The sequence below is a fragment of the Mustela lutreola genome, chromosome 10, assembly GCF_030435805.1.
Source record: "Mustela lutreola isolate mMusLut2 chromosome 10, mMusLut2.pri, whole genome shotgun sequence".
Classification (NCBI taxonomy): Eukaryota; Metazoa; Chordata; class Mammalia; order Carnivora; family Mustelidae; genus Mustela; species Mustela lutreola.
This window is the reverse complement of record NC_081299.1, coordinates 85,807,236-85,824,209: the sequence shown is the minus strand read 5'-3', so window position 1 is coordinate 85,824,209 and position 16,974 is coordinate 85,807,236. Positions and strand designations below refer to the sequence as shown.

The 16,974-nt window shown below is 43.3% G+C and overlaps 1 protein-coding gene across 5 annotated transcripts in view; it reads right to left on the bottom strand.

Moving 5' to 3' along the window:
- CDC14A (cell division cycle 14A) overlaps window positions 1–16,974 on the bottom strand; it is a 190,771-nt gene that overhangs the window by 6,530 nt on the left and 167,267 nt on the right. For 2 of the 5 annotated variants that reach the window (XR_009345545.1, XR_009345546.1), the window contains exons 14-15: window positions 15,815–15,937; window positions 14,610–15,124 (exon numbers count right to left, since the gene is read on the bottom strand). Coding sequence is in view for 3 of the 5 variants with exons in the window: in XM_059138137.1 (XP_058994120.1) it covers window positions 14,791–15,124; window positions 15,815–15,937 (457 nt within the window). In the remaining 2 variants the exon portion in view is untranslated. The remainder of the gene's footprint in view (window positions 1–14,609; window positions 15,125–15,814; window positions 15,938–16,974) is intronic. The other 3 variants (XM_059138137.1, XM_059138138.1, XM_059138139.1) reach the window with 2 other exon arrangements.

The following is a 16,974-nucleotide window of genomic DNA, read 5'->3' as shown; positions in this document are numbered from 1 at the left end:
AATTTCTCAAACAGGATACTCAAGTTCCTGAGCTAGTAAGTTTGACCTAAGCTAAGACCAGATCAAGTCTGTCATGAATATATGGTGTTTTTTATAGTGTGAATACCATAAAACTAATAATACAGCAATATTCAGCCTTCAAAATAAGGATAAAATTACCTTACACTTGCAGCCCCCAAAATTTTTATGTCAAAATATAAGCTTCCATCAAGAAGTCTTGTTCCCTGAAAGCAGTTAGATTTGACATAAAACAAAGTGTTAGGTAAGGAGATCAAGACAATTTGTTCTGTTCTGGAAATTTGCTACTAATCTGTTTTGGCAGATGTAGGTAGTGACTTTAAAAATTTAGCTATTCTGGAGGTGTTTCTTTTTTAAACAGCCCAGTTACCTAATCATGGTAGAAAAATGTCTAATAATTACAGATATAAATACTGTAAGATGGTTAATAAATACAATAATGCGATGACTATAAAAAACAGCAAGCTGTAAAGAATAATGAAATATTTAGGTCTCTGCTACCAAATGAAATGACGTATTTATGTTCAAATAACTTAGAACAAAAGCCCTATGACCTGGAATGTGAGTTTCCTGCTGGGTCAGTATCCTAACTCACAACCACCATGGGCTCTTGCCACACTGACCTTTTGTCTTCTGCATTTCCCCATCTTGCCAAGTCCCTTAAGGAAGAGAAAGTAGTCTACTTTGCTACCCTTGGTTTCAGTTCTAACTCAGAGGCAAAGAGCACCTGAGTAGTTTGTTTTCATGGCATAGATAATTGAAAGAAAAAGAAATACATTTGACAATATGGTATCTTATTTTATATAGAACTCCAGGATTGAATTTTAATGAACAAATGGGGAAAAAAATAAACACTGAGGAATAATAAGGTTATCTATAAATGCTTCTATACTCTGGGGTCCTTTATGGCTTTGCAAGAAAGAGTTTCTGGTTTTTGTACTGCTTGTAAGTTACCAACATACAAAATGTGCTCACAGATACCCATTTCCACAAATGTGTTTTCAGAAACTGGGAGTTTTGGACCTTGCTAACATAATAATACTTCTCCAATAACACTAGTAGAGAAACATAGCTGGATAAGGCTTTATTGGCATTATATTAACACAAAGAGGCTAAGGGTTTTTTTGTAAAATCAGCCTTTTTCTATAGTGTTTCTATAGCATTTTTCTATAGTGTTCTCGAAGCATTTCGGGGACCCCAAGATTTAACAAGCCAAATTTGGTTAAATAAAATGCTATATAAAATATTCTTTCACCTTCCTACCTAACTTTTAATAGATTCTTTTTTTCTGAGTGAACTTCATCTGTGCTTTTCAACAATCACAAAAAGCTCAATTGTTAGATGACAGATTGTTGTTGACACTCTATTTGACTCAGCCAACCATTCGTGAGTGTTTCCAGTTCGTTTGAACTCCAAAATTATACTGATGCAAGCTCGATTAAAATGTATTGTCTCTTATTTTAGTAAAGCCACATTTCTAGAAGAAAAGAAAAAAAAAACCTCTCAAATAACTGTATATTAAAGCTAAAACTGAAAATCTGTTTTCTGTTTTGTTAGTGCTTCCTGTGCTTCGGGCGATAATGGGCTCCTAAGCACCTTCGCTCTTTGCTTTGCATTCACGGTCCTAGATATATTATCCAATTTTTAGTTCAATAAATATTTATGAGACACTCACTATACTTTGGAACCTGAGACAACAAAGATGCCCTCTAAGAAGCTTGAAAGCCAGCAGAGAGAAGAGAGAACCACATACAGTTTAACTAGAATATGAGAGCAGCGGTGGAGGGGATATGAACGAAGCCCCACGAGACCCACGTGGAGGGGTGGAGGGGATATGAACAAAGCCCCCCTCAACGAGAGTCGAGAAAGATGGGTCACAAATGCTACATCAAAAAGGTAACTGTAGGGGCACCTATGTGGCTCGGTCATTAACGTCTGCCTTCGGTTCAGGTCGTGATCCTGGGGTCCTGGGATTGAGCTCTGCATTGGGCTCCCTGCTCAGCAAGCCTGCTTCTCCCTCTCCCACATGCCCTGCTTGTGTTCCCTTTCTCTCTATGTCTCTCTGTGTCAAATAAATAAATAAAAATCTTAAAAAAAAAAAAAAAAAACAACTGTGGAACCAGCCCAGAAATTCTAAAACCACACAGAGATGAGGAAAAGCAGAGTACCCAGCATGCCTGGTGGGATTTGCTGGAGAGAGATGGTGGGGGGTGGGGCACAAGGTCTGTCTGGGAAGGGCCCTAGTGGCAGGCCACGGGTTCCAGACAGGACCCCACAGGCACAGCAGAGACAATGAACAATTTGGAACACAGGAACGGTTTAATCAGTGTGTCTTACAAATCTAACACCGGCAGCAGTATAGAGAAAAGATGGAAGTTGAGTGACACTTAAGGCAGGAAGAAAATTTAAAGGGCTATTCTGATAGTTCGTGAAGACCTCAATTAGGGCAACAGTGATGAGAATGGAAGAGCGAAAACCAGACATCTCAGAGGGATGGCGGATAGGACTGAGTGGCTCTATGTGCAGAGGGAAAGGCAGGAGTAGTGTCAAAGAGGATACCAGATTTCTAGCTTGGGTGACAGTTACTAAGGAAGGGAATGAAAGGGGGAGCAGGCAATTGAAGGAGCATGTATTCTGTCCCGGGTAATGCCCATAAGAAGTTAGACACGTAGATCCAATGCCCAGGAGATACGTAGGCCAAGGTCAGAGTCTTGGGAAAAATCATGAAGGGGCAGGCAGAGGAAGACAGATAATAGTTTAAAGGAGAGGGAGGGAAAGAAATGGGAAAATAGCATTCTAAAACTCAAAGGAGACAAAAAATAATAGACAAAAAGGGTGGTTGACATTGTCAAATGCTGCAGAGAGACCAAGAGGGAGATCATCTGATGTGGCCTTAAAGAAGTCAAGGGCAGCCTGTGGGAGAGACCTTTACCAGAATGGGGGGTTTCCGCTCTTGCCCCAAGTTTGGCCATAAAGAGACGTGGTGGGCTTCTGGTGGGCTTCAGTCGGTTAAGCATCTATCTTTGGCTCAGGTCATGATCCCAGGGTCCTGGGATAGAGCCCCAGGGGGGGGGCTCTCTGCTCAGTGGGAAGTCTGCTTCTCCCTCTCCCTCTGCCCCTGTCCCTGCTTGTGCTCTGTAGCTCTCTCTCCATCAAATAAATAAATGAAATCTTATCTGGAAAAAAAAGGAGACATTGCGAGAGGTGACAGGACTGAGGGAAGTGACTGGCGAGGCCACTCTGACCAATTCGGATATACCTGTTTGTAGTGAAGAATAAGAGACTGAAGACATAAAGGAGGAAGGAAGTGGATGAGGCAACTCCCTAGAATGGTTTGGGAAGAACAATACAGGGGACTAGAATTACCATGGGTAAATCGTAATGATTCCTATAATCCAAAGGGAAGAAAAAAAAAAAAAAAAAGACAAGTCAGATGCAGGCACACTTTGAGGTAAAGAGAACAGTAAAGGGAAATCACTCCTGATAAATTCTAGGTTCTCAGTGGGACTCAAGGCAAAGTCAACCAGCCCCGGGAGGCTGGAGTGGCAGTGTTGACAACGAATGTTGAGAAGTTTTGGAACAGCCGGTGTGAGGAAGAGCAAGGGAGCCAAAATGGGATAACTAATGTACTCCTGAGCACTGAAGGGCGAGGCACTAGAACTTCATTTGAAATGGAGTCAGTTGGCAGCCAGGTGATGGTATTTTCACCAATTGTGCTTAGAAAGAAAGACTCAGAACAGACAGGAAATGGTCGGATTGATCTTATTTTGGAGGCCAGCAATCAAGTGGCTACAGAAGGAAGTCCCAAGTATAACAGAATGTTGGAAAGAGAAAGCAGAAAGGACTCTGTGGGTCACAGAAGGCAGGGAACAGAGAGGGCTGGGGAGGCAGGCAGGGGTCATAGAGAGGTCATGGGGAAGGGTTAGTAGTGAGCTAACTGTCTGAGAAGAGCCTCCCAGGATTCAAGGTATCAGAAGCAATGCGCTGAGTGACGAAAAGGTCAATGAAATGGACTTCCAAGTGAATAAAAATAAAGATCACCCGAGTTAAGAAAGTTTCAAATAGAGTAGCTGTGAGACTTTAGTCACGTCACTGACTCTCTGAGTCCTGATATCCTTATCTTTAAATTGTGGACTAAATCAATAAGATAATGTATATAGGAAGCGGATACCCAATGACTGGCACAGCGGAGTGACTCACTGAGTCACCGAAGAAGAGGTCTGTCACGATCACGAAGACGTTCTGGAGAAACTTAGCAGTAGCCTGGTAGCTGCAAAGTAAAGCCAGAGTCCTCAAGGCATGAAGGTAAGTAGATGGCAGTGATGGGGACAAAAGGAGCAGGAGATCACTGGGTGGAGTTTTCAAAGGAGAGGAGAGTCTAAAGTCAGTATTTAAAACGTCAGAAGCCAGCATTTACCCCTCACCGTAAAGATTTGGGAGTCACCAGAGGGAAAGCAATTTGAACTTAAGGGGTGAATAAAGGGAATTAGGCTGGAATAAGGCAACCTTCTTTTGCTCACTTTCAAATAGACACGTTTTAATTTTCTCTTAGTTTACTGCTTGCGACGGTCTTAATGTTTGTCTTCCCGACCCCCTCCAAATTCCCGTGTTGAAACCCTAACCTGCATTAGGATGGTATTAGGAGGGAGACTTTGGGAGACCATGAGGCCTAAGAGGGGGGACTCCGTGAATGGGATGAGTTTTCCTATAACTGAGGCCCAGAGAGCTCTCTCACCCTCACAAAGCCAAGTGAGGATAATGTGTGTGGGAGAGGCACAGTCGGTTAAGCGGCTGACCCCTCAGTTTCGGCTCAGATCATGAGATCAAGCCCCGAGTCAGGCTCTGCACTCAGCGCTTCAGATTCTCTCTTCCTCTCCCTCCCGCCTAAATAAATAAAATTAAAAAAAAAAAAATTTTATTGGGAACGAATGTTCAAAAAAAAAACCGCAGGGTGCAAAAATATGGTCAGCTTTTTTACGGCCCACAAAAAAATCAAGTCACGGCGGTAGGTCACTGGCTACGGAGGAGTGGTGGCCTTGTGTTCCATTCCTGAGGATTTACAGGCCCCAGGCCCCAGGACTGAAACTGGGGCTGGAATCAGGCTCTCCCACCTGGGAAGGGGGCTGGAGAAGAGGCAACCAATTGCCCTGGGGCCAGGGTTTATGCAGAGCTGCATCCCTGCTTCAAGAAGCCTGCTGAGCTCAGCAAGGGACAGAGCCTGGGTCCTGAGCTCTGTTTCTAGACTCGAAGACGCGGGCTTGGGGGGAGAGGGGGCGGGTCAAGGGGAACCAAGAAGAAAGCCAGTGGGTGAGGAAGGGAAATCACAGAGAGAGGGGAGAGAAGCAAAAACTCCTATCCAGTGTAAACCTGCAAATGAATTCTAAAATTCTAAATTCTAAATGCATGACACAAGGAACATGAACACCAAGAGAACTAGCAGAGCCTCCAGCCAGGAGAGGAAAGCTCACATATTGCTAAAATGCAAATAAGGAAACCATCTCATGATGGCCTGGCATCTGAGATCCTCAAGGTGAAAACATGAAGCATACCCATAAAAAGGATGAGAAGTTACAAAATAAAATTAGGCAGGCCCAAAGAAAAACAGACGGCTGTCCTAAAGAATGGATAGAAATGCTGGAAATAAAAGACAGAGCCGTTGAAACCAAAAGGTCAGTAGGTTGGGGATACCTTCCAGAATGGACACAGTTAAAGGAGAATTAATGGTTTGGGAAAGCGCAGGAGGAATCCAATCAGAACACAACCAGAGCAACTGAATTTAAAAATGTAAAGCAGAAGGTAAGAAATGCTGAGGACAGACTGAACATAAGTCTAGGGGGTGTCACAAAAGGAGAAGTAGGGGAAAGGCAGACAATGTCCAAGAAGAAAATGCCTCAGGACTTTCCATTACTGAACAAGCCAGTGGCCCTGAGATTGAAAGCAGACACTGAGGCTCCAAAATAGAAACTATACTGAGTCTGTATCTAGGTATATTATGGTGAAACTGTAGAACTTCAGGGGGAAAGAGACAAATCTCAGAAAAATTGGTTTTGTTCTTCAACCAAAGAAGCTTTTTAAGCAAAGGACATTAGGAAACTGGTATTTTAAGCAGATTCTGGCAGTTCTACAAAGCCAGATAGAAGGGACCAGAAAAATGAGGGCAGACGATCAGTTAGGCCAGAAGATGCCCTCATGGAGCTTTCCACCTAGTGGGAGGCAATGGTTTATATGTCTTTCACGTTCCTCCATTAAAAAAAATACTGTACTTATGGTAAACATATATATAGTAGATAATTTTTTTAATTGGACAAGTCTTTATACATATATAAAAATCTCTCTGCTCCTGGCCAAATTAACAATTAAAGCAAGATTAGAATGACTCTTTTCTATTGACTTAGCAGTGTTTTTGGTATCGCCTAAGAAAAGTGTCAAATTAAATTGAACAACGAAGGCACTAATTCTAATGTATTTGATATTAAAGTTCTGTATTTGAAAGAGTCCTCTCAAATGGAGAGTCAAACACTGGCTTTGTACAGCAAATTAATGTAAACCACGGTTTAACCCTGGAAACTGAAAAGATCCTTAGCTGTATCTGCAAACACGGTATGTACCTAACAGTTTATATGCAGAGTTAAAGGCACCATCTGAACCATGCTGACCTCAAACAATTTGATGCTTTGTCAAGTAACAATCTCAGTCTCCTTGGAACAAAAGAATATCAATGCCGAATAAAGGACAAAGATGCAGTTCAAAGACGGAGCTCATGTTCTCGGTATTAGTAACATCCTTTCGCTGAAAATTCCATCACATTTAAGGTAATGCCACAACACAGAGAAGAGGGGAAAAACACAGCAACTTAAATGTTTATACAGCTTAGAAAGCTGGTACTGATCCTTAGTATTAAATGTAATATTTAATCTTTAAGATTTGTGATTCAAGATCATATTTAAAATCACAACTGGGGGGGCGCCTGGGTGGCAGTGGGTTAAAGCCTCTGCCTTCGGCTCAGGTCACGATCTCAGGGTCCTCAGCAGGGAGCCTGCTTCCCCTCCCCGCCAACTTGCCTGCCTCTCTCCCTACTTGTGATCTCTCTCTGTCCAATAAACAAAAAAACTTCAAAAAAAAAATTAAAATCACAACTGGATGACAGTTTGTAGAGTGGGGAACAGGCAGAGAGGAAAGACATGAAGGTTAAATCCAGAAAAGCTATTAACATCCCATTGGAAAGTAGAAGAATTTTATTGGGAACGAATGTTCAAACAATCAATAAGTAGCTCCTCACCGTCACACAAACATTAGTCCAAAGTAAAAATGAAGCAAGCTCTCATGCACATGCCAATCACTCAGATTTCCTCCAAACTGGGCGTTTTACTGGGCTGGATCTAGTATTTTGATCTTATTCCAAGTCCTACTCTAAGAATCACTAATTCCTTATATAAGTAAATATATGTGTTTATATTTATATTTATATATATTTTCTGACTCATGCCAGAACACAGAAGAACTTAACCTACTCACAGGCTACCAGCGCTGGTCTGGCCCTGGTGAAATCTGAGACAGAGAACACAGAGAACAAACTACTCCCTACCAGAGTAGACGTAGGTGAGGGACAGACAAAATGGGAGAAGGGGAGTGGGAGATGCAGGCTTCCAGTTATAGAACGAGTAAGTCACAGGGATGAAAAGTACAGCATAGGAGTATAATTGATGGCATTATCATAGCATCGTATGATGACAGATGGGAGCTACACTCGTAGTGAGCACGGCAGAATGCAGAGAGATGTCGAATCACTGTTGCACACCTGAATGTAATGTAACCCTGTGTGCCCATGTGTCCACGTCAATAAAAAAGAAGCGCGATAACCAACAAATAAATGTAAAGGGACAAAAGTAATATTGGAGGCAAAAATTCAAGTTGCCTTATGATTTCCAAAAAATAAATAAGTTTGTGATGGGGAACTCATCCACAGAGAGCAGATTAACCGGCGGAGTACAAACACGGCTGCTCCCTCTCACTCAGGGAACGGCATTCATGACAGTTTCAGCATAAGGAGAACGCCAGGGTCAAACAGTAAGTACGCACACAATAGTTCACTTCAATTGTCCTTTCAAATGCAAACCAAAGGAACTGTTTTTAATTCCTTCCCGTGTCTAGCAGTATGTTAGAAACCATACCCTATAGAAGAACTTTATGAAACTTTGTATACTGACACTCAAAGAAAGTCTAAAAGTTGGAGACAAGCCTCATATATCTGGACAACAGGTTAACTGACACAGAGGCTCAGGTATGTTATAAAAAGAGCACCTGCTGATGAAGTCCTAAATATGCATCACGGGCAGGACCTAGAGAAAGGTTAGTTAAAAAGGAAAACGTCGGGTGGGGCCGGTTTGCAGAGGAAGGCTTCAGAGAGTAGGTAGAAGGTAGCTTATCTCTTTAAGAATGAGAAACTGGTGAAGAGGGCGTGGGGGGGGGGGTTGGTTTCAAGAAAGGGTTTTCCAAAGGCCAAGAGGTGGGCAATAATGAGAACCTAGTGGGGAAAGAGGCCAAGGGATCCCACTCAGGGACAAGCAGGTAAATAAGGTACAGAGATATGAGAAGGGGACCTGAGGGAAAAAGGCCTGGAAGCTCAGCAAAGGAATTCAGGATTACTGTTCCAGCACTGGGAGTCCTGGTCACTTTAAAAAAAAAAAAAAAAAAAAAAAAGATTTATTTATTTATTTATTTATTTATTTATTTGTTTATTTATTTGACAGGCAGAGATCACAAGTAGGCAGAGAGGCAGGCAGAGAGAGAGAGGAGGAAAGAGGCTCCCTGCTGAGCAGAGATCAGGATGCGGGGCCTGAGCTGAAGGCAGAGGACCTGAGCTGAAGGCAGAGGCTTTAACCCACGGAGCCATCCAGGCACCCCTCCTGGTCACTTTTGAACAGGTGAGTATAACGATGAGATCAGTTCTTTCTTACCTGACAGTGTTTTAAAGTGGGCTTGGAGAACTATAGATTAGGGGCCGAATCCAGCCCACCCCCTATTTTTGTGAATCAAACTTCACTAAGACACAACCACACCATCTGTTTAGGTATCGAGTTGAAGAGTTGGGACACAAAGCCCAAAACACTATCGGGCCCTTGACACAAAGAGCCTGGGCCCCTACTTACAGTACGAATTAATGGAGAGACTGAGTTAGGAAGATCAGCCATGAGGCTAACCCAAAAACAACAAAGATGAGAAAGCAGCAGAATAGAGGAAAGTGGGGGAAATTCTGAGAGACAGTGAATGGCCTCATCGACATCACCTGCAACATTGCCGTGAGAACGTCTCTGGAAACGTCCGAAGACCAGTATGTACGAGTGAGTAGCAAAGCTTCGTAGAAGCTACTGCTGAGGAACAGTAGTAAAATCACAAAAAGTTTTAATAGGTGATGCCCAGAGCAGCTTTCAGAAGAACCTTATCACAGAACAGCTTATTTATACTTATATACCCTACCCATCAATACAACAAAAGCTTATTCCAAAAGGCCACTCCATACAGCAAAGCTTAATGTGACCCTGTGACACCAAAGTGATTAAAAGTTCTTCATAACCAACCTGACTCTACATATACAAACATCTGTATGTATATATATTTTATAGCAAAGCACATTATTTTACAACTCCTCAAAAAGCTCGCTGTATAAAAAAAGATCTAGAAAAAACATCTATAAAAAAGATGTTTACGAAGGACCACAATTTTCCTCTGGGTAGTTAAGTTCTCATTTACAAAGATAAATACATCATTTAAAAATTAATTATAAAATGTGGTAGATCTGTTGGTCATATACGATTATTTAATAGCATCAATACTATTGTGTATAGTAAATAAAACATGCAATAATTATTGACCAAGCACAGCATTTACCCAAGGACACCTGCTAAGCAGGGACGGAGGATAGCAGACAGGGCTCAAACCAGTCTCCCTGCCTTGAGGGTTTCCACCAAGAGCTGTCCTGCACACAACTGCCAGAATTGTCTTCATCAGATCAGATCTGATCAAGTCACTCTGCTGACAAGATTACGACACCTCATGCTTTACTTCCCGGTTTGGCTTCAGCTTAACTTTCCGGCCTCATCTACAGGTGATCTCCCCTGACTTTTTACATTGGAACACTCACTGCTCTTAAAACAATAATAGCTAGCAAGAATTGAGCACCATCTGTAAGCAACTGGGTAAACTACTGCATATGATTTACCTCCTCAGCTAATAATCAACCACCCTATTACAAAGATCTTGTGATCACTACCCTATACCCTTCAAGGCCCCACTGTCACACAAACTCCTTTCCAAGCACACAGCCTTATGTTGTGTAAATTTCACAAAAATTACTTGTCTTCTTTGTCTTACATAGGTCCCACCAAATTGTATAAACTTCAGGGCGCACAAAACCTAGATATGCCCCTGTTTATTTTCATTCCCATTATTCACTTTACTGAGGCTCAGCAAGGTTAAATAACCTGCCAAAATATTCACTATAAGACATGGCAAGAGAGAAAATTTGAACCCATGTCTACCTGTCTTCAGAAGCTTAGAGTCTAACTATAGTACAAGGCTGCAGTTCTGGTCTTATAGACTGCAATGTTGCCTGCAGTGACCATTTCTCCTCTTCCTATTTTCATCACTAGATTTCCAGCAGGCTCCTATTCATCCTCCAAAACCCAACTAAAGTGTGACCCTTTCTCCACATCTTTACTTAACCTCTCCTGAAACAATGAGATATCCTTTAGCTAACCCTGTCTTTTAAACACCTGCCACAGTATATGTGTGACATAATGTAATCAAAAAGAATGTGCTTTTTGGAGTCAAACTGACCTAGGTGCAAATTATGCCTCTGCATATTCATGGTACAGTCAGGCCTAGGACAAAATATTTTACCTCTCAAACCCTTAAGTTCTTAATCTTTAAAATGGAGGCAATAATTCTTAACACATTGACTCATGTAAACACCCAACCACTCATTCAAGAAATACTTAACGAGTGCCTACTGTATGCTAGGTACAGAGCATACAACTATGGCATAGAGAACAGAGGCACAGTCCCTGCCCGCACAGAGCTTACAGTCTTAGTGGGGGATACAGAGAAATGAACAGATGGTTAAAATGCAGAGCGAGGAGAGTATTGATTTAGACCAAGGTAGGGTATAGAAGAGCTTATGGAGAAGGGATCATGACCTAACCCAGACTCCAGGGGTCAGGTAAGGACAGCGGAGATGAATAGCAATTCAGCAGTAAGTCTCTTAAAAATAAAACAGAGCAAATATTCAAGACAGATACTGCAAGTAATTTTAATTTAATAAAATACTTCCACCCCACCCACACCATAGTCACACGTCCCTCATTCCTTAAGCATTTGAAAACTCCTCTGAATGTCAGGGAGGGAAAACTGATTTTTTTTTTTTTTTTAACAGTGAGTAGGTTAATAAATATGAAACCTTGTGCATTGCCCTGGGCAGTACAAACCTTGAGGCTCACAGAAGAGGCCAAATAAATAAAAATAAAATCAGATGGTTTCTCAGCTTTCTGTCACCACCAGAAGAATTCCTTAACATTTGCTCTTGTTTTCTGTGTTAAAGCATTTAATGACAGAACAAGGAAATCATTTTTACATTTTTCTGGGGGCTGAACTGCCGCATAAAGTGAGAGAGCAATTGCAGCTTTCAAGAGATGCTAATTGCAGCTTTTAAAATATTAGACTCCCTCTAAACACACGTCACCCTCATCCCCTAGGAGTTTCTGGGTCTTTCTTAAAGGTGCTGGGAGGATATTGCCATACAGACTTCCTTTCCTACCCAAGGATTTGAAAACATTTCTGTTGAGTGATTTATTCCTTGCTCTTCAGGGGCCACATGCCCCACAGCTTAGGAAGCCCTGGAGAGAAGGACCACCTTCTTTAGGCAAGAAACCCACAGTGAGAAAAGCTGTATTGGACCGATAAAGGGAAACAATTCACCACCTCCTGCTTTATTCCACATAACATGGGAATTTCCATCTGAATTTAGACTTTCTACCAGCAAGCTAGCAGGGTAGGACTTGGGAGCCTTCCCTCCCACAGAGGTTTTTTAGGCAAAGATAAAGGAGCAAAAAGTCAGCTCTAAGAGACCTGCTACTTCTTACTTCCCGGGAGGGTAAGAAGGAGGAAAATGTTGTCATGCTGGCAATTCTATTTATAAATGCTTCTCTTTACAATAAGATGACAAATTTAAGAGGCAGAAGAGGGGAACAGCAGCAGCTGCCCACACAGACTATTACTTTAAATTTAATTATTGGAAAATCATTCTGTTCAGGCCAGGAGAGGGATGGGGAGGAGGAGGAGAGGTGAAGACAAATAATAAAATATGGAATGACACCAAAAACTAAATTATACAAATATGGGAGGTGGGGAGATGAACATTCACCCAGAGATGTATCCCCATACTTCAAACAGCCAAGAGAAAAACTGAGATCCAAGAAAAAGTAGAACGTTATTCGTTGTCAAGCTCCTGATGCTTTCAGTATTCAGCTGCAAATGTAGATTTCCCTAACTCTTTAGCCACGAAATCAGCAAGATATGTATGTAATTACCTACATATCCGTATGTGTAACACTGTTTCTGAAAATGAACAGATCTGTACTCTGGTCTAAAAATGAGGCTGACCCACAATCAGCATACAAAAATGCTGACAATTCAACTCCAGCTGGGAAGCACATGATTTGTAAACCTTGTTGTGAAAAGGGAAATACCTATAATTTTCCATCGAACCCCCGAATTACTAAGATTAAACTTTACTGATATACCTATACCCATCATAGAGTGGGATCAGAGGCAAATTAAGGGGTAGAGTGGGCTGGCAGTTGCTTGGGGCCCTGATCTACACAGGAATCTAAAATAATGTTGAAAAATATCATGGGAAATAAAATCTTATGGGGAAAATTATACAGTTGACTCTTGAACAATGCATGGGTTGGGGTGCTGGCTCCAACCCGGTCAAAAATCTGCACCCTCGGGACGCCTGGGTGGCTCAGTTGGTTAAGCAGCTGCCTTCGGCTCAGGTCATGATTCCAGCTTCCTGGGATCGAGTCCCACATCGGGCTCCTTGCTCAGCAGGGAGCCTGCTTCTCCCTCTGCCTCTGCCTGCCATTCTGTGTGCCTGTGCTCGCTCTCTCCACCCCCCTCTCTCTGAAAAATAAATAAAATCTTAAAAAAAAAAAATCTGCACCCTCAAAACTTTTGATTCCCCTAAAACTTAATTAGCAATAGCCTACTGTTGACAAGCCTTAGCAAGAACATTAACAATTAATATATGTATTATATACTGTATTCTTACAATAAAGTAAACTAGAGAAAAGGAAATGTTATTTGGAAAATCATAAGAAAGAGAAAACATACTGTACCACATTTATTGAAAGAAATCCGTGAATAAGTTAACCCTTGCAGTACAAGCCTGTGTTGCTCAAGGGTCAATTGTACGTGCCAGGATGGACTGCGTGTGCCCAGAAGAGGGGAAAAAAACCTCTGAAGAGAGGCTGAGGTAGGGATGTGAGTTGTAATGTGTCCAACCAACACACACATGCACTGCGTCCTCGAGTTAGGAAAGGTGGTCCCTAAACCACCATCTAAGAAAAGTGGGTCTCGTTTAACTATTCCCATGGGGCTCTGTTCCCCAAGAAAGGCACACTGCCTTCCCCCCGCTCTCCTGCAGAAATCAGCCTCTTCCTGGACAATGGCTGAGGACATGTTTGAAGAACAGTGGGCATGAAGGAGTCTGGGTCCCAGCCCTCCCAGGACTCTGGAGCTGCCTTTCGCCCGGACTGGAATCATTCCGATTCACATTTCTTTGATCTCTGAGATTGATCTCTCTTTCCCATTCTGTCCTTATTCTCTCAACTCAAAGCTCACATTCTCATAGATCTCCATTCCCTTTGAGGCAATCAAAATATGTGACTGAAGTGATTCACAGCATGGGGTGAAGCAACAGATTTGACCCAAACAGGGATTTCTGGTTAAAAGGGGGGGGGGGGGGGGGCGGGGCTTGGTAACCTATATCCTGAGCTCATGGGGAGAATGTGTTTGGCGATCTTTCATCCTGTCTCTGGAAGAGTGATGGCTAATTCTAAACATCTTCCTGATACTCTGCCTTCCCCTCCCCTACATCCCAGATACCGACTTTTGATCCTTCCTTATCAACACCTTCCATTTGCCATTTTGTTAATTCTGCAGGGTCAGTCCCCTGCAGGAGGTGACTTATTCAGGGACCTAATGGTTAGTTCTGAGAAAGGTCCTATTCGCTCAGCACCTTCCACATTTAAATACTCCGAAATTCATTCATTAACATGATGGGGAAAAGCGATGATTCCTACCACCACCACAACCAAAGCTAAGACCTTCTATCGAATGAACCAGCTCCTGGCTTGGCACCAGCGACCCTGAGTGAATCGCAAACTTCACCGAAAAGTAACCTGAGTCAACAGTGTCCACGACGAAGGGAATGAAAGCTGTTTCCCTTGGAAGAGAGATCACCTAAAAAGGAGTGGGAGGAGGAGGACCAAAAGAAAGGAAGGAAGAAACCCCAGTTGAAACTTGGCATTTACTTGAAGAGGAGCCAGCAGAATGGACGTGCATAGACAGTTTCACAGCACAGAGGGAAGGCATCGCTCAGAAGGCTTCCTTGGCGCTGTTAAATTTCTTGGGTGGCAGCCTTGGCTGGGAAGGCAAGGCACAAAAGTTGCGCTCAGGGTTCTGAGGACCGAGAGGTGGTGTCTGCGAACTTACGGGGATCGAACGGCTCAGGAATCTCGCTGAGGAAGAAGAGAGGCCGGTGTAGGAGGGCCGGAGGAGAGTGGGGTGCTCCTCCGTCTTGACGCTGTGGGGGCTCGGCTGGCTGCTCAGGGTGCTCCCGCTGCTGTTGTTGCTTCTGCTGTACTGGTTGTTGTTGAGCTCAGGGTAATTTCTGGCAGGCGGCTGGGAGCTGCCGTTCAAGAGGTTGGTGAGTGGACTGGCTACGAAACCCGCCTTAGAGGACGAGGAGGCCTTTTTGTTCTCTGGCTCCTGTGTTGCGGCATTCAAGTTGCCTAGAGAACTGGCTAGCCGGGAGTTTATGGAAAAGCTGAATGGAAAACACAGGTTGGGGAGGGGGGACATAGACAGCGATGTAGACTCATGTGGAGTTCATGTTTCTAAAACACATAATTAGGACATGAGGGGAATGGGATGCAGACAGTTCTGATCAATGCACATGGTGACAAAATGGCTTCCTCATGGCTCTTGGTGATGGTATCGTATGGGGCCGTGAGTTACACAGGTTAACTTCCTGTCTAAGCAGTTAATTAAGACCCAAGAAGCTGGCGTAACCACTCTGACTGGATATGTTGAGATAGAACATCTGGGGGTTCTATGCGTCCTGAGGTAGAGAGTAAATGAAGAGGGCCATATAACAGGAGAGCAAAACGTAGACTTCAGTGTAAGATTTAACTTACACGTACTCATTCTAATGTCTCTGCCCATGGCAGGAGAAATGACAATACCACATAGCATTAGTCTGTGCCACGGAACTCCAATCTCCTGATCGCGTTAGGCAAGCTGGAGCTTCACTACAGAAAGGGAAACCACACGGTTCTCCCTCCACAGCCTTGTCCCGCCATGTGAGACAGAACAGAAGCCCCGGAGGGTCACAGAGCCGTCTGTGATTCCTCCTCTTCTCCATGATCCCCTCCTCTGACAAACTTTAGCCAAACCCGTTGTGTGCTATGGCCTCCCTCTACTTCCCGCCAGTATCTGAGAAGCAGAGAAAAATTACCTTCTTACACTGGCACCCGAGGACAAAGAACCTCTGTTTATCCTCTTGGCTGTCGCTGAAGGGGACAAAGCCACTTTCGAGGTCTTCAAAGTAGTTGCAGATCCTTGTGGGGACGAAGTCAATCTTTGTGGAGAAAAAAAAGGGCAAAATGTCACACAAAAGCTGTGTCATCTTAATATTTAGCAATCACCTAGGACAGGGTAAACTAGTAACATTAAAGAGATCGCAGCAGGTCACGATAACAGTGACGGGAGCAGCAGTCAAGGCTGACGGAGCACTTGCTCTGCGTCAGGCTCTCTTCTGAGAACCTTATAGATGGTAATCGGCTCATCCTCACAACAGCCCTGTGAGGTAGCTGAGACAGCAATTCTCACTCTGCAAGTGAGCAAACAGAGCCACAAAGGAAAAGCTCCTCATCCAAAGTCACTCAGTGAGCAAGGGACAGAGCTGGGATTCCAATCCAGGGTCCAAAGTCCTGTCCATCACCAGGATCTTGCCCTGTTGGTCATCCCTTCTTTGATGGTGGTGTTCGTTCTTTGCACGTCCTTAGATTCTACTCCTTTATATTTTAAATCTGTCTTCTTCTTTCCGCTCTGCAGCTGCCCTAGCTGAGGCCATCACTACTCTTTCTCGTGGCTACTAGCAACATCTTGTAATCTTCTTGGCTACTAGCAACATCTTGTAATCTTCTTCCTTAAAATTCAAATTCTGAAGAGCCTCCGGTAGAATCTAAAATATTTAATTATGTCGCTCTGCTGTTTAAACCATTTAATCTTTCCTCGGTGCCCAGAAAGCCTGAGTTCCTTGGCTGTACTTATGAAATCCTCCTATCTGGCCTTAGCCTTTATGAACAGGTCCCTTCTTTCCACGCTTTCCCACTAGACATCTCTCCTCCAGCGACACAAACTGTTCTGAGTTCGCTGAGTGGACAGCACTCACACCTGTGTCCAGCCTGCATATGCTGTTTTTGCTGCCAGAGCATCTCCTCCTTCCCTTACTCCCCCTCCATCTCCATCTGCCTCGTTCCATTGCTTATACTTTGCTGGTCAAAACAGCTGGTACCCTATAGAGCAAGCACTGAATTCCCAGGCAGGGTAAGCATCCTGTTTCATCATATATTCTCAAGGTAAATCATAGCCCTCATGCCATATTTCATTGGT